Consider the following 18,726-nt stretch of genomic DNA (forward strand, 5'->3'; position numbering starts at 1 on the left):
GAATACATACCCCTACTAGTTAAAAAAGAGAGCATGCACTCTTTCTATTCATGAATTATTGCTAATTTATATATTCAGTATTTATAAAGCATATTGTTTAGATAATGTAAATATAAATAGAAGTTCTATTTTCCTTATTCTAGCAGGTTATTTTGTATACTTCATTTTGGATACCATTACTCTTTTGTGGTTACACAATTGTGCTTTTTTACATTACCATGTTTTATTCCTGCAGTTTCTTCTGTTTGCCTATTTACTAAATGCAGTAAAAGCTAACCTCTGTAGGATCTTTCCCCATCCTTTACTTTTGCCTTTACTGTTGTAATTTGTGCACTGAGCTAGTTTAGCACTCATCTATTATAACTCACGTATGCTTTGTACTCTGCGTCATTCCATCATCTTTCACTTAGAGGACAGTAGTTCCCCAATTGGTCTACCTCAAGTCATTCTTTTTTCTTTCCAGTCTGTTCTCCAAGCTGCAGACAGAGTAACTTTCAAGTATGCAAATCTGATCATGTCACCTGTATATACCTTAATGTTGTTTTAAGGATAAAGAACTAAATCTTGGCCATAAACAAGGCCTTGCATTCTTTGGCTCCTGCCTACACCTCCAGTTCTTTCTCCCTCGCTCTCTTTTTCAAACTTCTAGTTATGCTAATCTTCTTTCAGTTTCCAGAAACCTTTAAGCTCCCGTCTTCCATTAGGGCTCATGCTCCCTCTGTCTGGAATTATCTTCCCTCTTCTCATTATCTTTTGGTTCCTAACCCAGATGTCTCTTCCCTGGAGAAACCTTCCCTGACATCCCTGCCAGGCCTCCCCCTTCCCATTCCCTGATCAGGTCAGGTCCCCCTGTTATACTCTTTTATGATACTATATATCTTACCTTTATAGAATTTGTAGTTTGTCCTTATCTGCTTAATGTGTGTTTATCAAGTTGGATAGTAACCTCTTTGGAGGCAGGTACAAGCACTGTTTTTGCTTCTCATAGTATTCTGAGCACTGAGGACAGTGACTGGCACATGGTACCCAATGAATGTGATGAATGAATGAATGTTACGTTGTAGTGTAATGTGTTTGCATGCTTCTCTTCATTATTGAACTCTGGGATTCTTGAGAGAAAGCAGCATGGTTTTTAGTGACTTTTGAATCACTATATGTTACATAGTACCTGGCACATAATAGATGCTCCACTAACTGTATGTAGAATGAATGAATAACTTTGCAGTGTCTGTATGGTCTAAACAATCCCAAAAGAGTTTTGCCATCTCAGTTTTTTCACTGAAGTCTTAGTGATGTGAGAATTTTGGAGCTGGGAGGGACATTAGAGATTATCAGGCCAACTCTCATTTCTACTTGAGGAAAATCAAGTCTAAAGAGCGAAATGACTTACCCCAGCCTCACAGTCAGATCTTCAAATTCCCAAACCACTATAATACATTGCTTTCTTTAGTATCTATGCGGCTGTTGAGAAAGTTTAAAAAGAAATATATATATGTATGTATATATATATGGCACACACACACTGAATAAATTCTTTATTTCATTCTCCCTAAAATTTTCTTGCCAGCTAAAAATTAAAACAGTTAATATTTGTTATTTAACTACTATGTTCTAGTCACTATTCCTACATTCCGTTAGTCAGGTAATGTTATCATTTTATAGATGGGGAAATGGAAGCACAGAGAAGTTAAGCAGCTTTCCTAAGTTTATACAGCTAATAAGTAGTAGGATCCAGATTTGAATCTAGGCAGTCTGACTGTTCTAGTAATTAATACTGTTTAGGAGCAGATCTGAGATCATTATGGCTTATCTTCACTATTATTTTAATATATAATAAAAGTCATATTCATTAGGTGTTTGGATGGTATTGGATGCTGAGGTTTTTAATGTTCCACAGTGGCAAATATAATTCAGACTTACTTTAACAGATTAGCCCAAATGGTACGTGGAAGTATGCTAGAGAATGTGTTTAATCACATATATTGGTGAGTTCAAATAAAATAATAGGAAGCACTCAGCACAGAGTAGGAATGAATGTTGAATGAAGTTTCAGCAGGAAGAGTATTGTTATGTGTAGAATCAAGACATGAAATAAGTCATTCACAATTTGACGGTTGAATGGAAAATTAGAAGTGTATGAGGAAGAGCTGACTGTATTTGAGATAAAATGTTTAAAAACAGTCCTTCTTGCAGTAGCCTCCTCACCCCCTCAAGAAAACTATTTTGTCTTTCATAAGGTCAAATACTATTGATAGAATATTTATAAACTTACACAGTGATGACGTATTGTTATTACAACTGTAAAAACTCCATGAATCTTAACTTTCCTTTATCAGCCTTTATTCTGGGAAATATGACTTTCTTCTAATCTTTTTGCTATTATTTGACTAATAGGATCAAGCAGAACAGTTCTTTAGAAGTGGCCATACAAACAACTGGGCAGTTTTGGTAAGTGTATACTGTAAAGGTATACCAGCTATACCTTGCTGTTTGTTAGATGTGTATCTGAGAAATTTTGTGTGAATCAAATTCTTGAAAATAAAATTTCTTATATCTTATAACAGAAATTCTTCATTTTGATTTGGCTATATTTTAAATTGATCACATCAACTAGTAACATTTTTTGCCTTCCGTACATCTGTCAGGTGGTAATGTGTAAAGAAATAGAAAATAAATTAGGGATCCTGTTAAAGAAAGCATTTTATAAAGTGTAGAGTTATTTTAACGATGGAAACTAGTATTTGCATTTCTTATCTATAATACTCATTTATAGATACTCTACTTTGGCTATTTTGTTTTTATTTTTTAATTTTTTTTTCTGTTTACAAAAGTAAATGATCATTGAAAATTCAAGTTATACAGGGACTTTAGAAGACAGATTAATTTTATGTTACTATGATTAAATATAATAGTAACATGGGTTCATGACTCATTTTCTTGCTTTTCAAGAACAAACACCTTTTATACGCTACTGCTGCATAAGAGATTTTAAGAAGGAATTAAACAAAGGCTGCTCATGATAAGGAGATAGGTTTTCAGTGACCCCTTAAATTGGGGAAAACTATTCAGGAGGCAGGCCATGATCCACCAATTTGAGAGGATAACTTGCTCTGTAGGAAACTAAGGGCACTTCTAATTAGTCTCTCTATTGGAACTCTTAAAAGAGGGAATAACTGCCTATGTGCAGGCAGCTAATTGCCAAAGGGCTTATCCTTTAGAATAGGAGCCTGTTAGCTTATACTACACACACATTAAAGTCTTTGTTGTTCTGGGAAACCTTTAACTGAGCCCCTCTCTAATCTCAGCAACCTAGGTCTCAGATGAGAAATACAGGGTGAAAAGGAATTACTTCTATTTCACAACTGCAGTTTTCGTGTTTTGTGCAATATTTTACACATTAACTCAGACTTAGTAGAGTGAGACATAAATAAATTGAACTTTCTTAAATGGAAAATTATGAAATTTGACTAAGGCCAAGTTGATAGTATAAAACATACATTTCTTTCAATGTTATGTAGTTCAAATTGAAATATATGTATTAACATATATATAAACATATATATATGTTTTTCCCTGCAGTTTGAATTAATTTTAGTCTTGACTAGATGATCAAAGGTAAATGAAATGCCCCTTTGCTCTTGTAGTATGATTGAGAAAACTTGCCACCAGAGGGAGCTAGAAGGAAAACTGGATTCTGTTTTAGTTTTAGGATCTGCTTGAATAAAACATTTTTGTCTCTGCTTAATAAAAAAAGTTCTAGAGATAATCCATACTCATGGTTAAAAAAATAATACTGATGGGTAGGGATTTTGTTTCTAGCTTTTTTGGCTTTGATTTTTTCTAATATAGGCAATATTATAGTGAAAGTCGTTGAATACATATTTTTGCATGCTTATATGAGCTAAATCAAAAAAAAGTACATTTTCAAACTTGATATATGTGCACACTACCCTCCTAGAAGGTTTATATTAGCTCACATTCCCATAAGTAGGATATGAGTGTTTGCCTCCACACCCTTGCCGACAGTATGAATTGTCAGACTTTTGGATACTTACCAATTTGATTTATGTTTTTTAGATGATGACAGAAGTTGAGCATCTTTAAGAGTTTTATTGTCTATTTGCAATACTTTTGTTGTGAAATGCTTGTTCTCATCATCTGCCCGTTTTTCAAAATTGGATTGTTCATCTTTTTCTTATTGAGTTATAATTATTTCAAATTTTTCATTTCTATTAGGATTTTATGGTACATGTTTTTTACATAGTCAAGAATTTTAGTCTTTTCCTTATTGGATTCCAGGTTGAAAATTCATTTTAATAAAAAAGCCTTGAAGTTCCTTTCTCTTTGCAAGGGCAACAACATTTGTGGTGTTCTCAAAACTGTCATTATGCTTACTACCAGCAGAACACTGTGGTAGGAGGTAGGAGGATGCATAGTGGGTAGATATACTACCAACTGATCCCAATCTCTGGTTTTTCCTTCAGAATGAATGCTCGAGAGGGCTGACTTCTGAGGCATGGCATTAGATTTTCCTAATATCTTTGGTATCTTTTTTAGGGATCAGTTTGTCTTTAAGTGTAAAATTTGTTGAAATCGTTTGTAGTTTTCTGTTCAGTTCACCAGCTTCTTTCTAATGCATTCCCTTATGTGCATATAAAACCATTTTCTATGCTGTGTTTTAGTCTGTCTTACATTCTTTACAACTAAAATTAGGAAGCAATCCAGAGTGAAAGGAATATTATATAACCTAAGTAGTTAATTTTCTCTTCTATTCTATGAAGAGATTATGGGCATTGCCTTTGGTTCTAAAGGATGTAATATTTTAGAAATAGAATGTTTTTATAGAATCACATAAATTGAGAGTAACCAAGTTGGTTCAGTATTTGATTAAATTCCCTAAAGATTTGTTTTCCTTTAAGCTGAATGGTTTTTTAATTTAAGACCAGTTATGAAAGACCTCTTTCTGGAGATTGGTTTTATTGACAATTCTTTATGTGCTTTGCTGTTTCTAAGCCTGATTATGATATATTCTTTTTTTAGGCATCTCTATATCCTACTTAGAGTGAAGTAATTCTGTAACTCTGTAGCTTATTTTGATTCCTAAAAATAATATATTTGTTTTAATACTTTAGGTATGTACATCTCGATTCTGGTTTAATTATCGACATGTTGCAAATACTCTTTCTGTTTATAGAAGTGTCAAGAGGCTAGGTATTCCTGACAGGTAAGAATTTTTAACAAAGCTTAACTCTGAACCTCAGTGAAAATCACATTTAGATGACTGTTATTATGTTTGTATTTTGTGTTGCTTTTGAAAAACATAAAGAAACCTAATTTGAAGTTATTTTGTTGTTAGAGCATAACCGTCATGTATGAAATAGTTCTTACTTAAGACCGTAATGGCAAATTATATAAAGCAACAATCAATACTAAGGTAAAAAGATTTGATAAAGTATAATTGTTGTGTCATTCATTTAATTATTCAATCCCTCAGTCTGGGTTTAATTGTAGGCAACAGAAGGCAATTCTGACCGATTCAAGTAGAAAAGGTATTTATTGAAAGTGTATTGATTAGTTTACCATGTTGCTGGGAAGGCTGAGGCCTTCAAAAACCAGGAACAAGAGAGACTAGGTAACAGAAAAGACATATCTAAGAATCATGGCATAAAACCAGTCCAGTGACAGGAATGCAGCCTCGAAATGCTGAAGTGTAGACTCAGCCACTACATAACTGCTACCACTGCTTTTGAAAACTTAATGTTGCTTCTGCTGTTAAAGTCTGACCTTTGTCTCTAGCTCTTAATTTAGGGCCGTTGGTGGGAATGTCATGTTGGCAGAGTATAGATTAAGCGCACAGGTCTATGCTGTAGGGGTAACAGGAAGAATGACTGTGTGGCATTGTTAGCTTCTGTATAGGGAGGGAAGGAGGCTCTACCTTCTGTGACGACTCATGAAGTGGTATATTCCCTAATTATATGAGGAAGCTCAGGTACTAAGCAGAACTCCCACACCTCCACCCCCAAATACATGTCCTCTGCATTTCGCTTGTCAAATACGATAGGTCTATTTTTGCTACTTCCAAGGCAGTTATGAAAGAAGCTGCAGTCAGTTCAGTTACTTAGGTTTGATTTACTTAGTCCTGTGTTCCTCTTTTTCTGTGAGGCAGTGTGGAAAGAGGTTTGCAGTTAGGCAAATCTGAGTTTGAAATCTGGGTTTAGTGGTGATTTTGGTTAATCATTTCACCATGCTAAGCCTGTTTCCTCAGCTATTACATGGAGATGATACTATGTGCTTTTCAGGATTTAGGTACATACAGTAAAGTGGATAGAGATATGTATAAAGTGCTGCAGGAGCAGAAAGGAAGCAGTGTATGACTCAGGAAACAAAGTTACCTTACAGTCTATGTCAATAGGTCATTTTAGCCTAAGAAGCTGACATCTGTAGCCTCAGAACTATGATTTAATTCCTGTATTTCATCTGGAAGTTAAGGCATCTTGGTAATACCATTTTTAAAAAGTACATTAAATTAAGTCCAAGAAAGGATGATTTGAATATCAAGTATGAGAATTAGTCTTCTAATTAGCTGATTACTATTATTTGTTAATTAGTTCTCCTCAAATAGGTATATGTGGTTAGTCCATTGATTTTTTTTTTTTAATAAATTTATTTATTGGCTGTGTTGGGTCTTTGTTTTTGCATGTGGGCTTTCTCTGGTTGTAGAGAGTGGGGGCTACTCTTTGTTGCAGTGTGTGGGCTTCTCATTGCTGTGGCTTCTCTTGTTGTAGAGCACGGGTGTGCGGTCTTCAGTAGTTGTGGCACATAGGCTCAAAAGTTGTGGCTCACGGGCTCTAGAGCTCTAGAGCTCAAGCTCCGTAGTTGTGATGAGCGGGCTTAGTTGCTCCGCGGCATGTGGGATCTTCCCGGACCAGGGCTCAAACCCGTGTCCCCTGCATTGGCAGGCGGGTTCATTAACTACTGTGCCACCAGGGATGCCCTAGTCTATGGATTTCTTTTTTTTTTTTTTCCTTCCTTCTATATCAGTTTTGGTTTTTTTTTAAGCTCTTTATTGAAATATAATTGCTTTATACTGTTGTGCCAGTTTTTGAGGTACACCAAAGTGAATCAGCTGTATATATACATATATCCCCATATCCGCTCCCTTTAGCGACTCCCTCCCACCTTCCCTATCCCAGCCCTCTAAGTCATCACCCGTCATTGAGTTGATCTGCCTATGTTATTCAGCAACTTCCCACTAGCTATCTGTTTTACAGTTGGTAGTATATATATGTCGATGCTACTCTCTCACTTCATCCCAGCTTCCCCTTCGCCCCCCCCACCCCCGGATGCTGTGTCCTCAAGTCCGTTCTCTACATCTGCATCTTTATTCTTGCCCTGTCACTGGGTTCATCAGTACCATTTTCTTAGATTCCATATATATGAGTTAGCATACAGTATTTGTTTTTCTCTTTCTGGCTTACTTCACTGTGTATGACAGTCTCTAAGTCCATCTACCTCACTACAAATAACTCAATTTGATTCCTTTTTATGGTTGAGTAATATTCCATTGTATATATGTGCCACATCTTCTTTATCCATTCATTTGTTGGTGGGTATTTAGGTTGCTTCCACATCCTGGCTATTGTAAATAGTGCTGCAGTGAACATTATGGTACATGTTTCTTTTTGGATTATAGTTTTCTCTGGGTATATGCCCAGTAGTGGGATTACTGGGTCATATGGTAGTTCTATTGTTGGTTTTTTAAGGAACCTCCAAACTGTTTTCTGTAGTGGCTGTACCAACTTACATTGCCACCAACAGTGCAGGAGAGTTCCCTTTTCTCCGCACCCTCTCCAGCATTTATTGTTTCTAGATGTTTTGATGATGGCCATTCTGACCGGTGTGAGGTAATACCTCATTGTGGCTTTGACTTGCATTTCTCTGATGATTAGTGACGTTGATCATCTTTTCATGTGTTTGTTAGCCATCTGCATGTCTTTGGAGAAATGCCTATTTAGGTCTTCTGCCCATTTATGAATTGGGTTATTTGCTTTTTTGGTATTAAGCTTCATGAACTGCTTGTATATTTTGGAGATTAATCCTTTGTCCATTGCTTTGTTGGCAAGTATTTTCTCCCATTCTGAGGGTTGTCTTCTTGCCTTGTTTATGGTTTCTTTTGCTGTGCAAAAGCTTTTAAGTTTCATGAGGTCCCATTTGTTTATTCTTGATTTTATTTCCATGATTCTAGGAGGTGGGTCAAAAAGGATCTTGATGTATGTCATAGAGTGTTCTGCCTATGTTTTCCTCTAGGAGTTTTATAGTGTCTGGCCTTACATGTAGGTCTTTAATCCATTTTGAGTTTATTTTTGTGTACGGTGTTAGGAAGTGTTCTAATTTCATTCTTTTACATGTTACTCGCTAATTTTCCCAGCACCACTTATTGAATAGGCTGTCTTTTTCCATTGTATATTCGTGCCTCCTTTGTCAAAGATAAGGTGCCCATATGCGTGTGGGTTTATCTCTGGGCTCTCTATTCTGTTCCATTGATGTATATTTCTGTTTTTGTGCTGGTACCATACTGTCTTGATCACTGTAGCCTTGTAGTATAGTTTGAAGTCAGGAAGCCTGATTCCACCAACTCTGTCTTTCCTTCTCAAGATTGCTTTGGCTATTCGGGGTCTTTTGCGTTTCCATACAAATCGTAAAATTTCTTGTTCTAGTTCTGTGAAAAATGCCATTGGTAATTTGATAGGGATTGCGTAAAGAACATCTGTGCATTTTAGTAATCATAGGGATTCTTGGAATCAACCCAAGGGGTTACAATACCAAGGGGCAACTGTATTGGGGGACCAATAAAAGGAGCCTGATACATTTGATGTCCTAAGACTTTGGGTAGGTGATATGTTGATCTGAGAAATAGGAAGGAAGAAAGACAATTGGTAGGGGTGGGATACACACTAATTTACTTCTCTTCCTTCTTTCTTTTCTCCTTTGCTTCTTACTCCTTTCCTTTTCCAACTAACGAACATGTATTGAGAGCATATGGTGTTTAGAATACACTTGCCAGTTTTTGTAATTTCAACTGATGTGGGGATACAGGGAAAAGAAAAGGGCAGAGGAGTAAACTATAACTTCCATGAAAAACCTAAGTGCTTGGCTGGTGGCATTGGGAGTGACCTCACAATGTCAAACTCACTTGACATTTCACCATGGAAGGTGGTGATAACAGTAAGTATTTCTAAGAAATTTCTGAGGCCTTGTAGTGGAGAATTGATAGAAACAATGTTGTAATTCTCTGTCCTGTTATATCTGACTCAGGGGTGTTAAAAGGATAAGTGAAATTAATATTTGTGAACATAATTTGATTTCTCTGGAGAAAAGCTATTTCACAGAGTTTTATATTAGTGGTTTCTAAGAGTTTGACCTGAGCATGAGTGGGAGATTACTCAATTCAGTAAAAGGTACTCTGACATTAAATCCTTATACCTACTCATTAACTTGTATTTAATTATATTCATTTCCAAAGCTTCAAATCATGAAATTCAGATATGTTATTTTAGAAAGTAAAACCCCTATTAATCAGAACTTAATTTATCTGAACTGTCAGTTTTTCTCCACCATACTGGATGCAAGCGAAGGACAATCAAATAAGATATTAGGGAGCTTGTTCTACACATATATTTTCGGATTTACTCTGGGCAAGTAAAAGCGAACTGAATATCCTGTACTCCTTCTATCTATGTTGTTATATTTAATAAAAATAGATATTCAAGTGTTAACTTTGATATACTGATAAAGATTTTTGTTTAGTAGATTGACTGTACTTATTCAAGAAGGTAGTTTAGGTATTGTCTTTTTTTTTGATTTCGTTATTTATTTAGATGTTTAGCTTTCGCACTAGGTTTTTACAAGCTGTTGAACACTGCAAATTATTTGTCCCAATGAACTATAACCACATATCACAATGTAAATATGTGGTTAAACTAACATTAATATGCATCACCATTTGATCAATTACATAATAAACTATCAAGTATCCAAATATTGAGTTACATAGCTCAAAAGGCATGTAAAAATTAGATGTCTGCTCAGTTTACCAGCAGAAACCCACTTCTTTTTCTTGAAAGGGAGGTTGGGAAGAGAGAAATAAAAGTACACTTAAAAAAAATAATAGCTGGTAAACAACCTCTAGTAGATATGGAAAAATAACAAGAATGTTAAAAGTTTTATGACTAAATTCTTTTAGCTATAATAACAAAACATCTTTATCTTTAAAAAATATTTACTAAATTAAAGAGCATATTCTACATATTCTGCACAAGATAAAGGCAATATCTTATTAGAAATATTTAATAGCCCTCTCCCGCTCCTTTTTAAGGCTCTTCCTGATAAATGGCATACAAAAGTGCAAACATTAAATTAATTGTGAAGCTTTTTTGCTTGGAGATGTTAAAGATAAACTTCTATATACAATGTAGATTTTCAAAATGCAGATTTTCTGTAACAGCACCAATGAGATTTTTGGAAAAATATTAACACCATAGGACTTGGTAAAAAACTTAACAAAAATCAATGGTTATGCAAACCTGATGTATACTGGTATGAATGTGGGCAAATGTTAATGTAAACTGAGCAAGGAAATAACTATATAGGTCCTGCTTTCAATGTAAGAAATGACTGAAGGAGTAAACCACATAAGATCTAGAGTATTCTTAGTTCTTAGGGTTTTAGTTCTATATGATATTAAAAAATATACAAGTGCTACACTGGATATTTTGGTACCTAATCTTTCTAAATTTCTTATGTATTGAAAAGATTCTGGCATGAGAATAGGTTTAAAGAAGACATAACTCAGTGCTGCGTGATTTCAGGAACTAGAACAAATGATAAACAAATTTGAAATGCTGAACAGCAAGAATCTTTTGCTAAGTGTCCAGATGGGTTGATCGTAACCTAAACAAAGAGGTTCTTTCTGTCAAGCATGTAACCTCGTAAAAACTGCTTTTCAATACTTCTATAAAAGCTTCATTAGACTTATTCACTCAGCCAACTTCTTGGCTAATATGTGCGACAAATTAGGTCCTGTTTGAAGTTCTGCTTCCAAGACAATCGCATCAGACACCTCAGTTTTATTAACCATTGAAGTCTTTGCAGCACAGACACATTTGAGAATACTTCTCTAAATGCAAAGGTTGCTTGATGTTAAAAGCTCCATGCTGCTTTTGTTTTCCGACTTGTCCTGCATCTTCATGTTTCAGTCCACCTTCTGTTGATGCTAGGGTAGCAAGCAGTTGGAGCTCTTTCAAGGCTTGTGACACAGTGAACAGCAGTACAGTAACCAGGTTCTTCATAAAACTTGATTTCACAAGACTTAACTAATCATCAACAATATGGTTGGATGGTGTTGCACCTTCATCAAAAGGCCAGTCAAGAACATGGATGCCTTCTTTTTCCATAAGAGCAGTGTCGTACATTGCTTCACATACTCTTACTATTGTGGTAATCCATATTTCTTAAGTTTCTTAATAACTTTGTTCAACGTCTCTTTGGTTGGATTGTGTATAATAGGAAGATTCATATTCTTGTACGTGGCTTCCATGGGAGTTGGGCAGTTCATGCAAGACGTTAATTTAGTCAATAAATACTCGTTAGGGCTATGAGACAATTAAACAAATTGAATACAAAAATGTTGTAAAGAAACTTCAGCTTGTTCCACTTGAAATTCTCAGTGCTTTGAGTATGAAGTTGGGAATAATGGGGAGTGAAATGAACCTCCTAATAAGAGGCAAGCCTTTAATCCTGTAATGTTGAGTAACAGAGAGGAAGTGCATTGAGGCTCACTCAATCTAGGTCAGAACTGGAAAATGCTTTGTGGATTTCAATTCAACACTTCTGTGTCCAGGTAACTGCTCTTACGCAGCTTCTTGGTGGAGTGGTAATGAATTTCTACAGCTCTCTTGTCCTTATGAAGGTCATGCTGTGCTTGGCAGTAATCTTCACTGACCTTCAGAAACTCTGTAAATATGTGATGACAGAAAGGAGTATGTTTACTTATTGAAAACTGTGCCTAATCGTACAGTGGGTACCAAAGTGGCAGCGATGCAGGCAGCTATGGCTGCAGCTGCAGGGCAAGGGGCTCTGTGGTGGTCGGTTGCAGGGTGGAGGCAGTGCAGGTGTTGACAAGGCAACAGGCAGGTGTTGGGTTTTGAAAAAAAGTTGAAATCAGAACGTTCCATTCCCCAAGCGTTCTTTGTCAGATTTTATTGTAATTAAAAAAAAGACTTTAGGAAGATTTTTCAGTTTTTTTAAAGGTGAAAACAGACTTAAAATCTTTAGCTCTAAAATTAAATGATTTGTTTAAAGTTTTAAAAATATTTGTAATGGAGTTTAAAATATAAATTTTATTGAGCCATGAAAAATGGAAATACTGAAATGAGATTCTTATGAGGAAAGTGATATTCCCTTAATATTTGTTGAAGCTGTATAGAAATTATTACAGATTTTCTTTTGGCTCTGCTCACTGTTTGGGAGTGAAAGTGGAGAGAAAGGCAAGGTATTCCATTCTGCCAAAGAATGTAGTAGTGGGTGGAAAGTGTGTGGGCTTTGAAATTGAATCTCATTTCTTGTGCTTACTAGTCATGCAGCTTTGGGCAATTTATCTGCGCTCACTGAATTTCCTTATCTTTAGAATGGAGACAATAATAGTCTTCATGGGATTGTTGTGATTTAGTGAGAATTAAGTATCTGAAAAGACTGCAGCACAATGCCTGTCACACAGTAAACTCAACAAATATTTGTTTCCATTTTTCCATAACTTCTAATCTTGTTTTTTCATAATTTTATTGAAATATGGAATCCAAATTTGATAATTTGGGTAAAATATTATAGTAAGTGTGCAGTTTAATGTGGAATGGTTAAATCAAATTCATGTCAGTAACACCATTATATTGCTTTAAAAATTGTTGAATTATTTTTAATTGAGATTTGTTATTATCTTCCAGTTAATTATCCTTTCATTTTGTCTATCATAGTCTCCATTTTGTATTTTTCCTCTTTAATTTTTGCCCTCGTTGATTTTTTGATCAAATTGAAGAACAGAAGTGGTAGTAAAATATTCTCCACCATCAGTGTTGTGTCTCTATATTTTATCCTTTGCCAAATAGATTTTTAAAAAACTGATAAAAGTGGTACCTCAGAAGAAGGATAACCATCCAAGTCTTCTTAAAGAAAAGAGTATCTAAACTTAATTCTTAAGAATATCTTTCTTAGTGCCCAGAGAAAATAAGAGGACCTTTTCATTTACTTGCTATTTGAGAATAGGAATGTACCAGAGAAGGCTTATTAACGATGTTTGCATATACTTTTCAGGCCAAATGTGCAATTCAGGCATTGTGGTCAAGTCCTAGGAAACTGTTTATAGCATCCTAGTGAGGCTTTATATAGACTGTTAAAATCTTCTCTGATGTTAAGATGTTCTGTTCTCTGATTTTTGCATTTAAGTGGGCATTTAAATTTTTCAGTTATACCTTACTGCATTTAAAGGAGAAATGACATGCTCTAGTGGTGTTCTTCAGTTAAAGAGTTTGCTATAGTCTCTGGATGGTTCCATTTAGAATTTCAAGGGCAGATTTTATGTTATTTGCCATAAATATTGAACAGCAATAATGAGTGCATGCATTCAACTTAATTACCTGAGTTGATTAAATTATCGATACAGAACAAAACACATCATTAAATTGTTTCAGATGCCAGTTCGCATAGTTTCAGGGTAATGCAGAATTATTAAAAGCAAAGATCATGCCAAACAAATTGGGTTTGACTTCAAACTCCACTACTTACTGTGTGACCTGGGACATGTTATTTAATTTCTGTGTGCCTCAGTTTTATAACCTGTAAAACAGGGATGATAATATGTGTCTTGGAAATAATGTATGAGATAATGCCTGTAATGTGCTTATTTTATTAGTGCGGTGCTGGAGGTATACCAGGTGCTCAATAACTGTTAGTTATTATTATATTATACTAAAACTCAAGTGACTTGATATGTATGAGCCTATGGCTGCCTAGCTTAACCTTTGTGTAAATGTCTGTTGCTGTTGACTTCCTATCTCTGCAGTGCAGTTTTTTGAATTTTATTTCTAATAATATAAGTGCAAAATATCTGGCATCATATAGTGTAATAATGCCAAATGTTTAACATTTCGCAAATTGAAAGTAATTCAGAAAATCTTCATGGTCCAGCACCTGTGGCTAGAAGATTTGTTATGATTAGTTTCGTAGTGCATTGGTGGTGAGATTCATTAACTTGGTAATTTCTCAAGACATGGAAGAAAAGGAAGAAGAAAAGCCTAAAAGAAAATTACTCTGGCAGTAAGCTAACGATTATATAACAAAATTTGTTGTATTTGCTTGGTCCAGTGGTCATTACATTGCTGCAGAAGCAGTAATCCACAGAGCATTCTGAATAATTTATGTCAGGAAAAAAAAAAAAATACGATCAGAAACTCAAGAGATTTAAGAGAGCAATGAAGATCTCTGTGATCCTCAAATCTCCAGCTGCTTTAATTTCAGCTACTGTTCTACATTGGAGTAGTGGTATTATTGAAGATAAGCTTGGTGTGGCTCTGGTTGTTAAAGGTGCTCTAAGGTAGTATTACCTGATTAGTAGCATGATTATAGAATGTATAGCATTTTTAAGTGAATGGTTTAAAAACACTTTCACGAATACAGAAATTTATTTAAATTTCATTTAGTGAAAAATTTTTATTATGGTAATACCAGCCTGTTATAAATGAAAAATTATGCTTTTTGAAACTTCATACTCTAATGGTCTAGAGCTGTGAAAGATTATTTATTTAAAATGGATTTTTATTTTACCCATTGGTTACTGGTTCCTGACTGGGCCAAGGAAGAATTTCAGGGAGGAAGGTAAAGAATGGCTGGGCAACCCTAGTGCTGGGCAGCCCTGGTGCAGGGCTTACCTGTTCCTTCAGGGTTATGCAAATGTAGTAAAGGGAAAGTATTTATTTCACACCATTTTCCTCTCACGTATGTTTCTAGAATTGGGTTTCATGCCTTCTCCTTTGAGAAGTTTTAAAATTTCATTTTCATTTTGATGGTCTTTAAAATCTATTTAGGCACGATCAGGGTATTCTCTTGATCAGACACCAAATAGTGGTAGGGGAAGAAAATATTAGCAGTTTCTTTATGTTTGTTTTTTTTAATCTATAAAAGAAAGAAGTTGTGCTTCACTAATATTTATTATATGTATTTAAAGTAGCAAATACATATAACTTATAAATTAGTAGATATATGTATAGGTGTGTGCTCACATTTTTGTTGACTAACAGGAGGGAGTGTATGATTTAAACAATGTGGAAACTACTTATGTAAATAACCACTGTATTTATTTCAAGCCCAGTTTGAACTGTATACAATTTCAGTACTCACCTTTTCTTTTGAGAAAGGTCATATTACTATGTGCTTTGTTGTGCTATGTAGGTTTTGCCAGGCTTTGAATAAAGTGTGAGAGTAAAGTGGTAGTATGGGATTGCCAAACTGTAAGAATATCATATTCTTCTATCAATTGAATATATTTGAGAGATTTTAGTCTTAATTTTAATAAGATCAGAAAGCAACTTGCTATTGTTATTTATAGGAATGTATGTAGTAGTACAGGGGGTCCCCAAACCCTCCTAACCCCCTGCTCCCCGCGCCACACAGCAGGAGGTGAGTGGCAGGCTAGCAAGCAGAATTTCATCTGCAGCTCCCCATTGCTTGCATCACCTCCTGAACCATCGCTCACATTACTGCCTGAACACCTCCCCCCGCAAAGTCTGTGGAAAAATTGTCTTTCACGAAACCGGCCCCTGGTGCCCAAAAGGTTGAGGACAGCTGTAGCAGTATGTCTTCAGTGTAGATTTTTTTTGTCTTGATTCTAGCAGTGATTGTTTGATACCTACTCAGTGAAGACTTAAAAAGCTGCTCTGATGCTAACCTGATATTCAAGTGGAAAAGGCACTTTGAGACAACAAGTTAGATCTTTTGATAACTGGTGTTCAAAGACTGTTGGCAAAGGCTTAGTTAAATATAAAACCTGATTATCCTTAACAGTAAACAGAGCCTGGAAGTTATGAATTGCATTTTGAGCAACATACTTTTGTGGACAGATGTGTTCTATATCATCAAGTTATATTGTAGTGTGGATGTCAAAATATAGAAGAAAAATGAAGTGTAGAACCAGGCCTGAAGTTAATCTCTTTCTCCAGTTAAATACAACAGTAGTCATTTAGTTTTAGGAAAATAACATCATCCTTCAAAGGAATTAATATTCTTAAAATATTATTAGTTTGGTAGTTTTGTTAGAATCTAATTTATAATTTTGTATGTATTTTTAGTTTTGTAAGAAATATAAGCCTGAGTTTATTTTCATGTAAATGTTTTAATTATCATTATACAAATACTTTGACACTTGGATCATGTGAGAATTCTTTTTTTCCAGAAAAGGGTTCTGAACATTTCTTAAGTTTCACAAATAGTACATTAGAATACGTGGTTGAATTTCTAAACCTTTGAAAGTTCAGTCTGTTTTCTGTCCTGTTTTTTATTTATTATCTACAGATATAATGATTTTTTATGATATATTGATTATGTTAACCAAAGGCTGTGGTACTTGCAATGAAGCTCAAAATTATCTGTAGGAAATTATTGATTGAATTTATAATTTTAAGCTGAACTGACTACTTCTTTATGAAGTTGACATTGTATAGATATGAAATAATAATTTAATTTCAAGAAATGAAATTAACCTTCAACCAAAAACATGATCTAAAGGAAAATTTTTATTTTTATGTTGAGATTAATAGGTCAGTTCATTCTTGCTTAATAGTGGCTTATAACAAAGAAGATATGATTGATAATAAATAAAAATATATTTTCCATTTTAAGAGGAATAACTTTCACCATTTTGTGAATATGAATCAGTAACAGCTGAAGATCTGATCTTTGAATGTGGAACCCTTTCAAAATAGAAACCTAGCCAATTTTTAAGAAAAATCACAGTGTTTCAATTCTGAACTTTAATGTATTTGGAACATACGCAGCAGAACATTTTCTTCTTGCTATCTCCTGCCAAACTAATTACGTATGCCACATTAATTTTTCCCTTATGTTTGGGAAGCTCAAATATACAGTAGAATAAAGAATTGCTTGATTCATATTCACCAGTTTTAATGGTAAGATCAAGATGAGAAGCATTTAAGAGAGACTTTGTAATTTTCTTGCAAACTAAATATATGCAAAAACAAAAATGTTTCATTCATTCAGTGAATGTTTACTGAATACCTACTATATGCCAGGCTCTATTACTAAGCCTGAGTGATACAGTGATGAACAGGACAGATAAAGCCTCTGCCCTCAGAGAAGTGCTCCTATTCTAATGGGGGTGGTGGTGGAGATGATGGGGATTTCATAATTCGTAAATGACCTGTAGAAAAGAAAACATGTAGGGAGAATAGAGTACCTTAGCTGAGATTGGAATGATATGAAGATTTGGGAGGAGAGACGTCTAAATTTGGTCAGTAGCCCCTGAATTGGGAAAGGCTTCGCATATTCCTGGAATAGTGTAGAGGTAGCATAGCAAACAAGGATGCTAGAGGCTGAAGCTAGAGAGATAGAGACCACATTGAGCCTTTTAGACCATGTAATGAGTTTCTGTTTTCTTCTAATTGTAATGGGGAGTCCTTGAAGGATTTTATGTGAGAAAGATTTGACTTGTTTAAGGAAGATCACTCTGGTGGCTATAAGGGGAATCAACCATAGGAGGGTGAGAATGGAAGTGGGAAGCCAGGTGGAAGCTGTTCCAGCACTTAGTCCAGCATCATCTAGAGATGACGGTAGCTGGTGTCAGGGAGATGGAGTGGAGCCAGTGAAGAGTAACTGCATTGGAGATGTGTTCCGGGGGGACAGTGATTGTGCTTGCTGATGGATTGCATGTTTTCATACTTAAGCATTTGAGATTCTGAAAAGTAAATTCTTTGGAATATCATAGTTTAACTCTGTAAATCTTGAGAGTGTCAAATATTACTAAAGTTAAAAAGTTTAGAGAGGACAGTGTAGCTCCTTCACCTTAGCTCCGTTTTGCTATATGGCATAAAGTATACTCTGTTGGAAAAAAAATTTAAGTTAGTAACTCCAAGTTCTGTGGATAAGTTCATGTCAGATTGTTCTCATTTCTCTACTTTAAAACATACTACATAGGGATATGAAAAAAATAAAGCTCTTTTAAATATTCAATATGTACTCAATAATTGTTTTGAGTTATTTTTAATAAAGAAAGAATGAAAATAATTACCACGTGATATAAATAAAATATATCTATTTTTACCTTTTTGGTTTTATTTAAATAGTATATTTACTGAAGTTTTTTTTTTTTTTTTCCCATAGTCACATTGTTTTGATGCTTGCAGATGATATGGCATGCAATCCTAGAAATCCTAAACCAGCTACAGTGTTTAGTCACAAGAATATGGAACTAAATGTGTATGGAGATGATGTGGAAGTAGATTATAGAAGTTATGAGGTAAATTGTTTAATTTAGCAACATTTTTGAAACGTAGTTTTCACTTTTAAGCTCTAAAATAGTGGTAGAATAAAATAATCTTATTCTTTTTCTTTAAACTTTGTACACGATTGTCACTGAAGCCTTGACAATCTGGAGTTTCTGGAGCT

The 18,726-nt window shown here is 34.8% G+C and overlaps 1 protein-coding gene and 1 pseudogene across 1 annotated transcript in view; one reads left to right on the forward strand and one right to left on the reverse strand.

Annotated features, from left to right (window-relative positions):
• PIGK (phosphatidylinositol glycan anchor biosynthesis class K) overlaps positions 1–18,726 on the forward strand; it is a 106,624-nt gene that overhangs the window by 1,105 nt on the left and 86,793 nt on the right. The window contains exons 2-4 of the mRNA XM_057715814.1: positions 2,395–2,448; positions 5,133–5,224; positions 18,442–18,577. Coding sequence (XP_057571797.1) covers positions 2,395–2,448; positions 5,133–5,224; positions 18,442–18,577 — 282 coding nt within the window. The remainder of the gene's footprint in view (positions 1–2,394; positions 2,449–5,132; positions 5,225–18,441; positions 18,578–18,726) is intronic.
• Positions 11,130–11,614, reverse strand: LOC130858614 (protein tyrosine phosphatase type IVA 1-like; annotated as a pseudogene).

The sequence above is a fragment of the Hippopotamus amphibius genome, chromosome 1 (assembly GCF_030028045.1).
Source record: "Hippopotamus amphibius kiboko isolate mHipAmp2 chromosome 1, mHipAmp2.hap2, whole genome shotgun sequence".
NCBI classification, from domain to species: Eukaryota; Metazoa; Chordata; class Mammalia; order Artiodactyla; family Hippopotamidae; genus Hippopotamus; species Hippopotamus amphibius.